The sequence below is a fragment of the Cajanus cajan genome, chromosome 11 (assembly GCF_000230855.2).
Source record: "Cajanus cajan strain Asha chromosome 11, NIPB_CcT2T_4, whole genome shotgun sequence".
NCBI lineage: Eukaryota > Viridiplantae > Streptophyta > Magnoliopsida > Fabales > Fabaceae > Cajanus > Cajanus cajan.
The window spans coordinates 46,070,491-46,087,878 of NC_138527.1; the positions used below are offsets into that span (position 1 = coordinate 46,070,491).

Here is a 17,388-nt window from a genome sequence, read left to right on the forward strand (position 1 = left end):
GGTTATGCAATAAGTTTATTTAGGAGCAATTAATCATTGACCAATCCAAGTATAAGAAATCAGAGCCCTATAAGTTTAAATTATAACTCTCTTTTTTTATCTATAGAAAATACTACAACGTCGTAATGAGAATCAAGTTTAAATCTTCTCCCTTCTTCCCTAATCCCTTTCCTGAACTACTAAACTAACCGTAAGTTTAAATTATAGCTTTAATCTCATCAAGTAAAACTGTTGGATGAGTGGGACTGGCTTCGTTTCTCCGTGCTATTGCTATTACTGTATTACATCCTCGTCTAATTGGGCAGCGTAGCTCAGTTTTATTTATTTTATTTTATTTTTATCGATTTTGATTTTTATTAAACAAAGGACGAATCTTAATGTAACGATTAGATTGTCTTGTGGTTTAAAAATTTCTGCATTAGATGCGACTTACCTTTCCTAGACCCCACTAGACCACCAGGTAAAAGTCTCATGTATTAAGTTGCCCTTTTGTGTTTTGAAGAATCAAGTTAAGCAACAAAGTTTAATAGCCTTGCGAAAATAAAATGGTCAATGTCGCTGTTGCACACTTAAAATTAAAATATTATTTTCCCCTCTTTCATATTTCTGATTTTGGGGAAGCCAAATACCATAAATAAGTGATTTTGACTAATTTTTCCTCCTCCCTCCACAATTTTGACCCACCAAGATATTTATTCAAATCCTTCCCCTTCGTACCATCCAATCTATCAAGATTTGTTCTATTTTGTTCTATAGGGAGGAATATAAGGAGGAAGAGACATAGCGTTAGAGTAATAAGGAGACTGAGTTTGAATTCCTCCATCAAGACAAAAATTAACAATTACGATTAAAAAAAAATTAAAAAAAAATTGTTCTATTTTCTTATTTATAATACTTAGGGCTTTCACATTTCATGGTTACCATAGACCTTTGTGTTGTTCCAATTTGTTCTATTTCTTTCTCTTGATCGTTATTTTTTTTCAATCATTTTATTCATATTCAGATCCATTTGAACAAGAATATGATACTGAATACTGAATGATATTTTTGATATGCAAATGATCTGAATGTTCTATTTTAGGAACACTTTGCAAATGATCTTATATTGAACAAGCATTTAAAGGATCTCTTGAAGTCCCTTTTGCACACATATTTCAAAGAGCATTGATCATGAACAGTGTGATGCAGTGACGTAAATGAAAAACAAACACACCTGTAAATTGTACTGTTGCATCAAATTTTTGTTCTACAAATCCACCTTGGCTAGGCTTTTAAGATATGATAAAGTCATGACTACAAACTAAATACATCGAAGAAACACTCCTTAAGTAAAAATATAAGAAACAGAAAAAACAAGAGTTTCTGATAACAACTAAAGCTGGAAGAAGGTTATACAAGTCATATACAAGGCATGTTGCTTCCTTGCTAAGAGAATGTAGCAGATCCCTGACAGACTCAGTATGGTGGTGGAGGGTATATTCCTGAATAAGGATCTAGTTAGGAGCGAGAAAAGCACGATAAAAAAGAGTAATTAGTAGAAATGAATAAGAAATTACCAGGAGGATAGGCTGCAGGTGGTGGATAAGCTGAAGCAGGGGGGTATGAAGGGGGAGGAGGATATGAGGATGGTGGATAGGGAGATGAAGCAGGATATGAGGGCGGTGGATAGGGAGATGAATGTGAAGGATAGGGGGGGTAAGCTGTGGGAGGTGGAGGGTATGAAAGTGTTGATGCTACTTGTGGGTAAGATCCAGTTGGATGGTAAGGAGGTGGTGGGTAGGAAGTAGAATATGAAGGAACGGAGGGAGTTGCTGTTGGGACGTAGGGAGGTGCTGATGGAGTATGGCTTGAGCTTGATTTCTGCTGCTGTGCTCCCATCCCATCACAATACACGCTTATATCAGTCCAGTGTACACAGTAGTCATCTAAATAAACGATGAAAATGTAGCTAACTTACCCTTTGACTTGCAATTGCATAATGCAATATGACTTTTACTTCCCCAGCGTATCTGCCAAAGGAAATGTGCGAGATACATTCTGATGAGTTGAAGTAAACAAGAGAGCGGGAAAGGCAAACAAAATAGAATTCTTAACAAGGGAATCTGAAACTTATGAATTATGTGTATGTGTGGTGACCTAATTGACTGGAAGGTATAGGGTTACCTGCCAGATTTGGTCTGAAGTGGCCAAGCAGAGTCATCGAAACCTTGAGAAAGAACCTTGTGCAATTGAATCCTGAGGGGGGAAGGGAAGAGAATAGATTTTAGATTTTAGATATTGGAAAGAGAAAAGACGTAATAAAAAAATAAAAAAAATAAAAAAGAGAGAGAGAGAGAGAAAAGGAGAGGAGAGGCATACTTTCCGCTTCCGATAAAATCGTCGAAGGTGAGAGTATTGCTGTTCCAAACAAGGACATTGATCTCCCGAAGGCCTTCGATGAGGGGAAAGATGAATTTCTCTTGGAATACAGGATTTTTTCCGCCGTCTGGAACAAGGAATAAGGAAGAAAAGGTCAACTGAAACTGAACCTTGGTCAATGAAAATGAAAAATGAAAAATGGAAAATGACCTGTGCATGTTCTGGTTCGGAACTTAGTGCTGCCATATTCGACACAAACGTACGGATCTTGCCTTGAAATCCATTCAGTATCCTTCAACTTGGAACACGACACAACTGCAAGCATCCATAATCCGTTGTGAATAGTTGAAAAATTCCAATTTCCAAAGCAAATGAAAGTACTGCTTACCGGTGACCTCAAGAGGTTGCCCCTGGATGCCGGTTATCGACATGGACGACGAGATGCAGACGTTGAATTGTAATTGAAATTCAAAGCTGTCACCGTACCCAACGCGCAAAGCCTATTCTCCTTTTCCACTGTCATATATATCATTATATTTATATTTATATTTATATACAGTACTGGAGCCTGGAGGTGTATCACATGGATCGATAATCCAGGAAAAATTGTTTATTACATTTACATATCATACTATTCTAATAATTCCTCTTTCTATAATTTATAACTTTAATATATAATTTTATTTCTTTCATAAATTTTTAATTTAGTTTTTAACTTTTTATACCAAAATTTTTATTAATTTAATCTATATATATTTTCAATATTAATTACCGCTTTCCATACAAAAAACTAAATTAAAAATACACATCATATATCAGAGAAAAAGTAAGCTAATACTACATATATAAGAATTAAATCTTATCATATGCAAAATAAATTTATAAATCTATAAATAGGTTTGAATGACATATGTCATATTAACACATGATTAGATATTAAAAATATAATAAATAAATTTAATAATTATTAAATTATTTTATAAAATAATCAATTGATATTAATTATAATATATTTTGTGATAATTAATATTTATGATATGTTTTTAGATTATAATAATTATAGTACATATTTATAAATAAATTTATGGATATTTAGATAATATGTGTCGCATTCAAATATATACAAATGATACATGTGATAAAATAATATTAAATAATTTCTTATATGATATTATAAAAACACATGATACAAACATAACTCTTAATAATGAATGCTTTGAAAATAAATAGTTCATATAAAAAAAATTGTTAAACATTATGACGAATTAGGCTAATGATATGCAAACGTAATTAGGTTTAACAATAGTCTCTTAAGTATACTAGTTTTTATTTTAAAATAAGAATATATGTTTTTATTTAGAAAACAATTGATTTCTAGACCAAATGATGATAAATTACAATGATTAGGTTAACAAGAAAGTAGCATAAAAAATGTTATTAATAACATACATTTTTATAGAATAATTAAATAAACCTAATTAGGTCAAGTAAATGTTATTTATATATGATATCATATTATAATGATAGAGGACAAATCAAGTATATATTTGAATTGACATTAGAAATCTTCTAAACCCACATTCATTTAAAAATTACAAAATTTTACTTCTTATTTTTATGCAAATCATCAAAATGTGTCGTTTCAGAATAACCTTTGGTGATTCATAACATAGACATATAGGTTAAAGAAGCTATTAATAACGTTGCAGATGGTTGAGTACATGGAGCGGTTCAACATTTTAAAAGTTTTTCTTTTCTTTTTGTTGTTTTGCTAATTTTTTCATTCCCCTTTCTCTCCTTTTTTTCTCCCATTTATGTTTACTCTTTGATCTTTGATTGTGAGTGGTTGACTGCAACTCGGAAAAGAGAAAGAGAAGTGGCTGCATCTTGCGAAAAGATCAAGTTTGTCCTTTCTCTCCTTCAAGTAAGTAAAAGTTTAGGAAATTTTTTAGTATTTAACATTGTTTGTGTACAGAGATCAATGGTTCTTTTTATAATATCCGGATTCTTTAAAATAATTTTTCATTAATTTTGAAATCAGAGTATGTCTAACAATAACTTCATTTTTGTAAGCAGATAAACAATAAAAAAAATTATTTGAGAATGATTTATTTTCTCTCGTTACAATTATTTTTCAAATATAATAAAAAAAATGTGAGTTTAGGAAAAAAGAAAACGAGAATGATAAAAAACAATAAAAAATATATTTATTTGATTTTTTAATTCTAAATTATGTGATATTTTAATATATAGAAAAGTGATATATGAAAATATATCTAATATATATATATATATATATATATATATATATATATATATATATGAGTGTTTTAAAAATAAATACATTGTTGATATTTTACTATCTTAATTATTTAATTTCAATATAATATAAGAGATCGTTTAAAAAATATTAATTAAGATAAAATTTAGACAAACAGATCTTTTATGGCCGGCCAGCTAAAACTCTAGGAAGGAAAAGAATGGGACCCCGGTCGGCGACAGGCAAAGGTATAGAGAATCGTATATAATATTAAGTTCCCAGACACATAAATTATTTCATGAAATTAATACTAGCCCAGAGAAATGACAGCCTTTTCAAGCTATATATAATATATGTCTGAAGCATGGTAATTAAGAGCTAGCTAATCAAACTCAATTCAAGCTTACTTGATAATTAAGAGCCATTGCCTACAACAATGGTTTTTCTTCCCTCAACTCCGTTGGACCTCCTTATGTTCTGCTCACGATGCATGGACAAATGAAGAAACACTTGGTGGCACGTCAATTTAACTTTCATGCTAGAATAATTAAATAATAAAATTAAAATATTTTTAAAATAAAATAATTAATTGATTAAAAGTAAATAAATAATTTTAAAATAATTTTTTTAGATTGAAAATTAATCAAAATAATAAATTTAAAATAAATAAATAAATAAAATTGTAAATTTCACTCTAATAAATAAAAGTTATATTTGAATGAGAGAAATATATTTATTCGAATGAAAATACATTTTCAAAATAAAACGTATTCAAATAAAAAAAATTCTTTGTCCAAAAAAATAAAAATTATCACGTTTTGAAAGAAAATGTATTCAAATACAATTTATTTATTTGAATAAATAAAAAAATTATGTTTTGTAAAAATGTATTTACAAAACATTTTTACAAATGTTACAAAGGCGCCATCGTTTGCAAATGTTACACGTGGCAGTTTGTGAAGAAAGAGCATGGGGGGAGACGTTTTTCAGAAGGAGCCTCCCCCCAAGGCACCATCTGTTGCAAATGTTACATGTGGCAGATTTGTAAAGAAAGAGCAGGGGGAGGCGTTTTCAAGAAAAAGCCTCCCCCAAGTGCTATCTATTCACGTGCTGATACGTTGCGCCTCTCCCCAGGCGCTATGAAATTCAGACATTAATAGTTAAATATAGAACGTGTTATTGGGTTTCACAAAATTCACTTCTTCCGGTGTGGTCTAGGTGCTATCATATTTTATTTGGTGGTCTAGGATAGTGCAAGTGAGTAATATATTTTAATTTTTGTAATTTTAAATTTTAATTTTTATAATATATTGTATGATGATTCAAAGATAAAATAGAGTGATGTAATAATTTAATTTTTTTTTAAATAGAATGGTTAATACGTAAGTTTTAAACGTGGAACGGGCCGTTCTGAAAATGTACGTATTCAGAACGGGCCGTTCCGGATGGTAAAGTAAGGAGGGTTATGTACAGTAAAAACGGGACGTTCTAAAAGGAGAACGGCCCGTTCTTATAGTACTGAAGATTTGTTATTTTTTGCTCTGGAACGGCCTGTTCTAAAAGGAGAACGGGCTGTTCTGAAACTAAAATGAACATCTTATGAGCTCTCTGAGAACGGGCCGTTCTGATTTCAAAACGACCCGTTCTAGATCCATAGATAAGACACCACTGTTGCAATGAGAACAGCCCGTTCTGAAATTAGAACGGGCCGTTCCAGTGCCCCAATTAATTTTTTTTTAATTGAAAAAGTTATATAATTTGATTTTTATAATTGAATATATGTATTTATTGCAATGTTAAAAATTATGATATTATACTGAATATTTTAAATTTTAGAACTTGAAACAATATTAATGGAATATTTATTTTGATTTATATTTTATCAGGAATGTCTCGTAGAGGAATAGATTATGTACATGATAGTGACGAAGAAGAAAACATTGTTCCATCAAATGAAGTATTGACATATGAGCAATTGTTGTCAATAATGAGAAGTGTTATGGCAGCTAAACAGGCTGAAGAAGCTAGAGAACAGAAGTCATTGTCTTTGTTGTCACCCCCTACACCAAAACTTGGGGATGATAATGACGAAGAGACATCTAGTACATGTGACATTGGCCATCTTATTTCTGGACCAGCTGGTTTGGTCCAAGTTACAATGAGGAACAGGGAATCTGAAAATCCCTTGCCAACACAACAGTTTTTGTCTGATCTTAACGGACCTGCGATGTTGGTGTTCAACTCTAACCCGTGGCGCTGTTGTTCATTATGTCAAATCTAGAGGTTTGTTTAGCATATTTAGTTTCATGTGTGTAAATTTAATGATGCAAATAATGTTATTTTTTTTTTACAATAGATCTACCTGAAGTGACAACATTGATTAATATCAACCACAATTTAGAAAAAGTCCTAACAGTTGTTGCTTTTGTGGAGTCTATGATCCCAACTAGAAAGGGAAATTATACTATTAATTTAAAGGTATGGTTAGTGAATTTTTTATACATTAAAAGAAATTGTTTTGTAATTAATTGTAAATATTTATTTCAGGACCCAACTGCAACGATTGGTGCAAGCTTACATTACAAAGTTAAGCAACACCAACAATATGGGGAAGAAATTGTTGTGGGGTGTGTGTTAATTCTGAAACAGGTAATATTTGTTGTATAATATTAAATTATATGTTATTTATGTGTTGAATTGAATTTGTTTTTTTTTCTTCAGGTTATCGTATTTGCCCCCAAGCGTTTTCGTGGTCCTTACTTCCTTAATATAACTAAAAATAATGTACAACGGGTGAGTAATGTTAGTCAAATATAATTTATTTTGTAACTAATATTGTTTAACAAATGTATGTTACATTTTTTGCAGGTTATTCCGAAGGATATTTGATTTAATGAGAAAAAATATTTGTAATTTAGTTTTATGTTTATTTCTAATTAGGATGGTTGTAATGTAATTTTTTATATGGATTGTGAAATTTAAATTTGGAGAATATTATTATTAAATATTGGTAAAATTATGCACTTTAGTTAATAATATGTATTTGTTGTTGTTGTTTTGTAATTCTGTAATGAAAAAAAAATGGTTAAATTATGCACTTCATATTATTTTATTATTTTAGTTAGGCTCCATGTGCCTATAAATATAAGTGTGTGTGTGTGTGTTTTATGTTCAGACAGTTGAGAAAGAATAACCTTTGAAGTTTCTCTTCAACTTAAGATAGAAATATTGTAGTCATCTGTGTAGACATCCTGATATAATTAAACAAACAAACAAAATAAATATTAAACTCAAACAACTAATTACTTATAAATTTTATAAATGCCTAATTTAATCCCTCATAATAATTCAAAATTTTCAATTGAAACCCTTCATGACAGCAATCAGAACGGCCCGTTCTGAAACGAGAACGGGTCGTTCTCATTGCACAAAACGTGTTTTAAATTGGGTTCTGAAACGGCCCGTTCTGAAAGCAAAACGGGTCGTTCTGATCCCTTCCATTTTTTAATAAACCAAACAACCAGAACGACCCCAGAACGGCCCGTTCTACTTTCAGAACGTCCCATTCCACATCCAAAATAGCAACCAAATTGTTCAATCAGAACGACCTGTTCTGTTTTCAGAACGGGCCGTTCCACACCCAGAAACCATTAATGAATCAGTCCTAAATTTAAATATTTATTTCTAAATTTAAATAAATAAAGTACAAATCATACCTGATAACAACGTGCAAAAATAATTTTGTGGGGCAATAAGTGGTAGAAGAGTTTTCTGAGAGTGCCGGGAGTACAAGCATTTTCTATAAAAAAAACATATCTGAGCCTCTACTCTCGGACTCACATTTAAACAGAAAATGGGGGAAGCTATGCCACGTGTCAAATGATGAATAGATGGCGCCTCCCCCCCTTGCTCTTTCTTTCTCCACGAGCCACGCGTCACCACGTCAACAGAAGGCGCCTGGGGGGAAGGCTCTTTCTAAAAAACGCCTCCCCGGCCCCCTTGCTCTTTCTTCACAAACTGCCACGTGTAACATTTGTAAAAGATGGCGCCTTAGGGGGAGGCTCCTTCTAAAAAATGCTTGCCCCCTGCTCTTTCTTTTTTCACGTGTGCAGGTACCACATCAGCCATACAAGGCGCATGGAGGAGGCTTTTTCTGAAAAACGTCTCACCCCCTTGCATTTTCTGTTCCACGCTGTCCAAAATCACCTATTTTGATAAATTATTATTTTTATTTATTTCGTATATTTTTTATTTATTTTTATTTATTGGGTCAAAAAGCCTAAATCCTTTCTTTTTTCGATCTTGCATATTGTTCATTATTAAGTTTTGTATCAAAATTCACCAATATTCATTTCGCCCAACGATAAATAGTTTTACTTTTATAGATGCCGCGCGCAGAAATCTTTTATTTTGTCAGTTTCCCCCTACCCTCTTGAACTGAAATATTTTATGGCATTAATGCTGAAATGACAAGTTCCACAAAGTATAGATCCGCTTTCCGTTTGAAAAATGTTGAATTAATCATTATAATTATTAATTTGGACAAATAAAATTGTTTTACCTCACCTGCCGACGTTGCGATCGGAGAACCAACTTCCAATTGGAAATTGTGAGCACAGCCATAATTTAATTCACGGGGTACAGCAACAAAAATAATTTTTAGAAACCTATTTGACGCTGGGTGAAAAAAGAGATAAATATAGAAATAGGGTATATTAAAAGCGAGAGAATAGGAGTTAGAGTAAATGTGGGCTGTTGCTCCGGTGCCCTCTTATTTGAAGGGGTTTTGGTGCCCCTCAGTACAAAAGTTGGATTTTTAGGGGCAATAAGGTAAATTGATAAAATTTATCAATTTACCTTATTGCCCCTAAAAACCCAACTTTTGTACTGAGGGGCACCAAAACCCCTTCAAATAAGAGGGCACCGAGCATTCCCCGTAAATGTGACGTATAAAATGGTTAGTGGTAGAGCAAATATCTTTACTTTAATTTCCGTGGGTAATTGGGAGGTGAGAGCTGGTAATTATTAAACCCTACCAAAAAAAGTAAAGGAGTGGAGTGAGAGAGAGGTACGTGGAGAAGAAGAAAATGCTCCCCACAGAATTAAAGGAAAGCACAAGAGCTTCCCACTTAAAAAACTTTGGTAGATGCACATGCACTTGACTTTTCTCCTCCTTGTAGGTTTATATATATAGAGAGGAGAGGACTAACAACTTAGGCATGGTCTCTTTGAACAGGCTGTCTGGAGAGAGAAATATGGACAGCACGTACATGTGCGCTTTATTATTGTTATTAAATGGTTTATTGCTTCAGTGGTTGCAAAGGGTGGCTGGCAATGGTTACGGCTACGGTTATTGGCCCCCAGCAATGTGTCCGCCACCCCCTCCTCCCCCAGTAATGTGTCCACCGCCCCCACCAGTGACACGGCTGAGGAGAGCTGGCAAAGTGCTTCGAAAATTCAGAGTTGGGATCGAAGACCCAAGTGGATATACGAGTAACTGGAAGGGTAGGGAGATTTGTAAGTACAAGGGGGTGCGATGTGGCACATATCCAAAGGCAAAGGAGAGAGCAGTTGCGGGAATAGACCTGAATGGAGCTGGGCTGTCTGGGAAAAACGGTACAGCGCTGAGGCTCTCGGGCATCTTGGGTGCCATACCAGAGCTCACATTCTTCCACGTCAACTCCAACGGCTTCACCGGTGCCATCCCAACTGACATCACCAAGTACAAGTATTTCTTCGAGTTAGACCTTAGTAACAACAAGCTGGAAGGTGAGTTTCCCAAGGAAGTGGTGGAGTCCAAGCAGCTGGTGTTCCTTGACCTCAGGTTCAACCATCTCTGCGGCCCAATCCCAGCACAAGTCTTTCAGCTTCCTTTCCTGGATGTCCTATTCATCAACAACAATAAATTCAATGGCATTCTCCCCGATAACTTTGGGTCCACACCAGCCAGGTACCTCACTTTTGCCAACAACCAACTCACGGGTCCAATCCCCTCAAGCATTGGCCAAGCTTCCAAAACCCTCACCGAAGTGCTCTTCTTGGGCAACCACTTTGAGGGCTGCTTGCCCTATCAAATCGGGTACCTCAAGAAGGCCACCGTCTTCGACGTGAGCATAAACTTGTTAACGGGTCCCATCCCTCACTCCTTTGGGTGCTTGGAAAGCATCCGGTACCTTAACCTGGAGCAGAACCAGTTTTACGGAGAAGTTCCCGAGATGGTGTGTCAGCTTCCGGGCCTCCGCAACAAAGGCAACTTCTCCTTATCCTACAACTATTTCACCCAGGTTGGTCCTGCATGCAGGACCCTCATCAAGAACAATGTTCTTGACGTCAGCTACAACTGCATCCTCGGCCTTCCAAATCAAAGGCCTCACGGAGAATGCACTCATTTTTTCTCCCAGCTCAAGCCCTGCCCAAATCCCAAGTATCTCCATTACGTCCCTTGTAAAGGATACTACCCGCAGATCTACACCACCACCCCCTCTCCTCCGCCTCCAATCACTTACAACTCTCTCATTCCCCATCGCTAGCTACCCCATCCCACCTACGTACTACAACTGCATCATGTGGATGGATCAACTGTACTATATATAATATATACATATAAATTATTCTACCTACGTCATATTTACGGATTAATTGTACTATATGCATGTTATTATTATTACGTCTATTTATCTGCACGTGTTTTCTCATGTATTAATGAATAAGCAGTTTGTTTGTTTAATTTGTACTGGAAATGGATGTAATTTTCAAACTAATTAAAGTGGAATAATTTGGTTCTCGCTGCATATTATACTACCTATGATAGGAGTGGACTGGAGATATCCTATATAGGAAATGAACACATTTTCTCTTTCTAATATATATGTTTCATGATAATATAAAGGAAATTTGCAACTTTAAACAATTAGATACGGTCATCTTTATGCACACAAAATTATAAGAATGGAGAGATCGATCCCAACTGTTCTTTCTTTTAAATCTCTTATCTTCTTTTTAACTGCATTACACTCATATTATCTTCTAAATTATGTATATAATTAAAAATCTTCTATCTCTTCCATCTTAAATTTTCATTCTTTTATTTTTATCTTTAAATAAATTATCAATTGAAAATTACTATACATAATCATTAAAATATATTTATTATAAGACTAAATATGATTTATATATGTTTAACGTTATTTAATTATTATAAATTTTAATTATAATATAATTTTAAATTCGAAAAATATTTATTTAATATATAATGCAGAGATTAAAAAAACTAGTAAATTATATTTTCAAGTAAATTTAGTATCACTTCAATTTTAACCAAAATAATAATAAATTAATCTAACAGTAGAAGAAGTAAAAATTGTAATTGCATGCAAATCTTACCATTGATAGAAAGCAAGAATTATAGAATGGGACATAAAACTAATCTTTATTTTAATGAATAACATCTAATTAGTTAATGATAAATGATTTATACAAGTAGGTACCATTCAATATTCTATTTTTTTGAGATCCAAAGAAGCTAAAACAACAATTTAAAGGAGTTAAAACCTAACATTGAAATGGAGACACAACAGTTGCCAATTACCTCATCTCATATCTAACACAAATTTCCAAAGGAATTCTCAATAGTGTACTTTTTCTGCCTCTAAAATCTGCAACTTATGTAAGCTTACTTCATGTTCATGCTTTTGGTTTGCACGTTATGAAGGGATAGAGACAAAAGGCACACTGTCATTGGCATATATATATTTCATTAAAATATATACCATCCAGAATAAATAAATAATTATGTCTAACGTTATCACGTGAAGATAATAAGTTTTTAATCCCCTTGTCTTAAGTAGTTGCGTGGTTGATCATCCTTTAGTTCTTATCAAATGATAGAGTTTCTTTTGTAAAAGCCAAAATTTATGACCAATTAATGGTGAGAACAAAGCCAAATCACAAGTAGTACCAAGGCTTGACACACCGATCAAAAGATACAACAAGATAATAAAGTAACACTTCAACAAAACCAACAATGCACGACGTGATCCTGCACTGCACCCCGACAACTTTAGAAAAAACAGACTTGGAAAAAGACCATACATTAGCCAAAAAGCATGCTAGCTCGGCACAATACGTATGGTGTTGGGCAAATTCCATTGCATTTGACTAGAAAAGCATTGTTGGATTATCTTGGAATTACACCTCAAACACTTTCTTCTTCACTCAAATCTAGACTTTGTTATCCGCTGTCAAGCCTGCTAAATTTTCCTAGAACTTATGCCTCTTGTTGTGGCAATGTATAGCTACTCGATTTCTTCTTTTGTTTTCCTTTATTTGGTAATCTTGGGGAATCATGTTGATTGTTTAATTACTGACACGGTTTGGACTATGCCAATTGCCTGGCATTGATTACATAACTTTGTATCTCTGTCTTTACTATATGATCATGAATAGTTGGGCATAGAATTGGGACTAATAATGCAAAACACTTTCACATTCCACTCTCACAAAGTTTGGCAATTAACAGTATTTTCCAGAATTTAAAACAGGCTTAACTTAAAATTCCATGCTTGTATAATTGTCACTACCTTCCACTGGCGATTGACTTAATGCTGGATACCTTTTGAGCTGATCTACTGTACTATCAGATTTCATGACAAGCCCAGCATTCCAATACCAAGGTTGAAGATAGGTCGAATCATTGGATGAGGACCACGAAGATGGATGGAGTATCACAGAACCCCAATCCCTGCTTCCAAGCCTTGCTTCCTTCACTCTTTATTAACAGCTGCATACATAAAAGTAGGGGTGAGCAACGGGCGGGTTTGGTCGGGTTCGGGTGAAAAATGTTCAACCCGTTGTAAATCGACTTTGGAAAAATGTGACCCATATCCGACCGATTGAGCTTTCGGTTTGAGGCGGTTCTGGTTGCAACGGATTCGGATTTGGGCGGGTGGGTACAATCGGCTTTTAGATTTTCTGTGGACCAAGTTATTTTAACGAAGGTGAAGCTTAAAACGGTAAAAAAATATTTTTAAAACAGTGTACAAAAATAGAATGAAGGTAACAATAGATGATGTAAGTAGATTCGTAAATAAAACATTTACAAACTAAAGAAGCAAAAATAAAAGATAACAAAATTCATAATTGTTACATGCAAAAGAAATCTAAAGTTAGATTACAAAATCTATAAGAAACCACTGTCACACAAGTTGTACTCAAAATGGAGATAGGAAGATGGAAAAGAAAGATAAAGAAAGAAACAAAAGAAAAATCTAAAAGTAGACTAGTGTAATGAGAAATTGAATGAGGAAGGAGAAGACAAAAGAAATATCTAGGTTATGAGAAAAAGAAAAAAAAAGTTACAAATTGATGGCTATATTATACTTGAAATAAAGACTTTTGAGTTTGGACCATTGTTGTTTAGTTATACAAAAATAATAAAAATATAAACTTATCTCATTTTCGGTTGGGTTCGGTTTTTAGCGGGTTTAAAAATTTAAAACCGAACCCGCCCAATATAACCCGTATAAAATCAAAATTTTAACCCGATTTACCCGTAAAACCCGCCCGAACCCACCCAAAAGTAATATTTTTTATCGGGTTTTTCAGGTTCGGTTCGGGTCTCGATTTTATGCTCACCCTACATAAAAGCATTATACCATATTAAATAATCCATAAATCTTGCAACAAAGAAATAAATAAAACCTGAAAACCCTTACTCTTCTGTTCAGCTAAACGCCCTTGTTGAATCACCAGAGCATCAAGTGCAAGCTTTTTGTAAGCCCTTTCAATGACAAGATTATAGTTTCAAATTTCATCAATTCAGGGGTACACATTATTAAGCAAATCATGTATAGTTATGAACTCAATAAAACTGTTATAGCTATAAGCCAAATTTCACAGAAATTGTAAAACTTTGCACAAAAGAGAAATGAATGAAACAACAGTGAGAATGTGTTAGTTAATTTATGAATGTGCAACAGAAATAAAAGTATAAATTGGAAACGCACTTTGGTGGGGGGTGCGGTCTGGGAAAGCTCTTGGTTGGGGATGATAACGGGCCAGGATTCGCCTGCTTCGCGGAACATCTGCTCGGTCTCGAGGTATTGACCCTTTTCCAGAATGAGGCTTCTTATGCTCTGAGCGGGCGTGGAGGTGGCGTCGAAGACTTGCTCAAAGGTCACCGTTATCTGCGGCGGACGCTCTTCCCTTCCGCGCTTCACCTCCACTTTGCACGCCGGGTTCGATTCCTTCGCTTTCCGTGAGTTGCATTGCGCCGAGTATGAACGAAAGAGGTGGAGGAAGGCGAGGGAGTCGGAGGGAGAGAAGGAGGGGAGGGTTTGGGTGATGTGGCGGAGGAAGAAGGGGGTTGGGGTTCGCGATTGCGAAGCGGAATGAAGGAGGGGGCTTAGGGTTTGGTGAGAGAGGGAAACCAAAAGATAAGTGAGAGGGAAATGAAAAAAAAAATAATTATCATTACAAAAATAAAAAAAAAAATTTAAAAATAATATATTATTAAAATATACCAACGATTTTAAATTTTAACCCCTGTAACTTAATAATACTTAACGAGAGTTATTGAAACCCCAGTTAATTACTTATGTTCTCGAAGGTTAGCATAACCCTCGTTAAAAAACCCAGTTAAATACATATTTTTTTGTAGTGTAGGGAGATTTTATATAATCACTACAATATCCGATCAAAAAGTTAATTTCACAAATATGTTTGATAATTTTCAGTCAAAGTATAAAAAATAAAATGAAATGAAATTATGATATGTCCCCATATCGTGAATGCTTAAGACAAATTTAGGATAGCTACAACACAATAAAATTAAAACACAATTATAATTCCTTAATTAATTGTGCAATTACTAACTAGAGATTAATTCGGTACCGCGGTAGAATACAATTATAATTCGCTAATTTGCCGATATTTAAATATTTGAGATAGATGAGGGAATCAATGAGATTAAAAAGAAAACTAAAACACAACCAAAACTTCTCCCAAATCCATATATAATTAAATATATATATATATATATATATATATGTACTATCTGTACTGCGAAGCCGAGCTCCCAGCTCGGTATCACAGCACAAGACGACCTCGGACACGCGCTATGTGACTTCAGCTCGTCACCCAAATAGGTCATAACTGATCTCGGACCCAAGGCCCAGTAAAACCCTAATTCATACTAAGGTACGTGCATTATTTATACGAGACTAATACTCCACAAACACTAACTTTAGCATCGGAGTCTCTTTTGCAGGTACCACCCCCATCTTGGAGCATCAAGCGTACCAGCGAAGGAGGCTCACCAATCTTACTCAGAGGATCATCTCTACAGCAGATTTCCAGTAAGAACATTTGGCGCCCACCGTGGGGCCGATCAAGACAGCTCTTATCGGCCACGCTTATGGTATTCACCAGAAGCCATAGCAGACGCGTAACAGACGACGCAAACCACTCAACTACCATGGACAACGAAGCCACATTGAGGAGACTGATCGACCAGGTCGAACAGATGCGGCAGCAAAACGACGCCGATCTGCGAAACATGCGTGCCCAGCACGAAACTGACCTAGCTGCGATGCGGGCCGCCAATGAAGCAGATCTAGCGGCGCTACGCGCTGAAAACGAGCGGATTCGCGCCCAGCTCCCTCGGCGCCCCTCTGATCATCCTCCTGAGGCGAGCAACCTCCACGAGGAAGAAGGGCACTCGGTCTCTCAGCCCCGAACTGCGACTAGGGCACCGACTCCACGACCTGCCACGCATCGGTCTCATGTTCCGACGAACAAATCGGTCCATGAAGTCAGCAAAGCCTCAACTCATGTCACAGGGGGTCAAGCAACCTTCCGCCGTCATCCCTTTGTGGACGACATCATGGAGACACCACTCCCTCAGGGGTGGAAGCCTCTCCACCTCGACCGTTACGACGGCACGACAGACCCAGACGAGCACGTCGATCTGTACATTACACAGGTAAACCTATACACTAATAAAGATGCTATTCTGTGTAGGGTTTTCCCGACCTCGCTCAAGGGGGCAGCGCTCAACTGGTACACTCAACTGCCGGTGGAGTCAATAGACAACTTCGACACTCTGGTAAGGCGATTCACGGTGCAGTATGCCACGAGTCGACCTCACCATGTCACATCAGCCGCCTTGGCTAGTCTCAGACAGGGCGACGACGAATCACTAAGGGCGTTCATGGAACGCTTTGCCAGTATCTCGGTCAAGATTCGAAAATTGAACCCCGAGGTCGCCCTACACGCCATGCTCATGGCGCTCAAGCTTGGACCTTTCGTGGACAGTCTGTGTCTACGATCTCCTCTTGATATGGACGAACTCCGTGCCCGAGCTGCAGGGTACATTCAGATGGAAGAGCACTCTGCTTTTCGTGACCAGGTTCGCAACAAACCATAAGGAAAGCAAGACCAAGGTCAAGCCACAAACATTTAAAGTTGGCGACCTTGTTTGGTGGGGTGAGAGATGCAAGAACAGACCCCTCCAAAGGAAAATTTGGAACCTGGAATTCCACCCACCTCAAATTTTATTTCTCTTAACTTGTAAATTCAGTACTCTTTTTTCCTCCTCAGCCTTTTTTCTCACTAAAGAAAAGGGGTTTTGGCCAAGGAAGGTTTTAACGAGGCACACCTCAGAAATAAATCAATAAAGCAACTCCATTCCCATACATTTTTGGTATTGGCACATTAACCATGACGACTTGCCAAGGTCGAGTCCGAACCTTGAGAACACATTTTCTTAACTA

At 35.7% G+C, this 17,388-nt stretch overlaps 2 protein-coding genes and 1 long non-coding RNA gene across 4 annotated transcripts; 1 reads left to right on the top strand and 2 right to left on the bottom strand.

Annotated features, from left to right (window-relative positions):
- Positions 1-1,193: 1,193 nt before the first annotated feature.
- LOC109816476 (Calcium-dependent lipid-binding (CaLB domain) family protein) lies at positions 1,194-2,880 on the bottom strand. 2 transcript variants are annotated; one of them, XM_020381513.3, is made up of 7 exons: positions 2,747-2,880; positions 2,569-2,673; positions 2,359-2,485; positions 2,164-2,235; positions 1,958-2,009; positions 1,557-1,863; positions 1,194-1,481 (listed from the first exon to the last, which is right to left on the bottom strand). In XM_020381513.3, the coding sequence occupies exons 1-7, from the start codon at positions 2,787-2,789 to the stop codon at positions 1,456-1,458; spliced, it is 732 nt and encodes a 243-aa protein (XP_020237102.1). In that variant the 5' UTR covers positions 2,790-2,880; the 3' UTR covers positions 1,194-1,455. The 2 variants fall into 2 exon arrangements, with proteins under 2 accessions (XP_020237102.1, XP_020237101.1); XM_020381512.3 differs by having other exon boundaries at positions 1,557-1,866.
- Positions 2,881-6,072: 3,192 nt separating this feature from the next.
- Positions 6,073-9,366, bottom strand: LOC145953140 (uncharacterized). The gene is made up of 3 exons (XR_014430687.1): positions 8,335-9,366; positions 7,813-7,869; positions 6,073-6,895 (listed from the first exon to the last, which is right to left on the bottom strand). It is a non-coding gene; the product is annotated as an uncharacterized LOC145953140 (long non-coding RNA).
- A 338-nt stretch (positions 9,367-9,704) lies between these two features.
- LOC109816484 (uncharacterized protein At4g06744) lies at positions 9,705-11,409 on the top strand. The gene has a single exon (XM_020381532.3). It carries the CDS (start codon positions 9,838-9,840, stop codon positions 11,146-11,148), a length of 1,311 nt encoding a protein of 436 aa, XP_020237121.3. The 5' UTR covers positions 9,705-9,837; the 3' UTR covers positions 11,149-11,409.
- Positions 11,410-17,388: the final 5,979 nt, after the last annotated feature.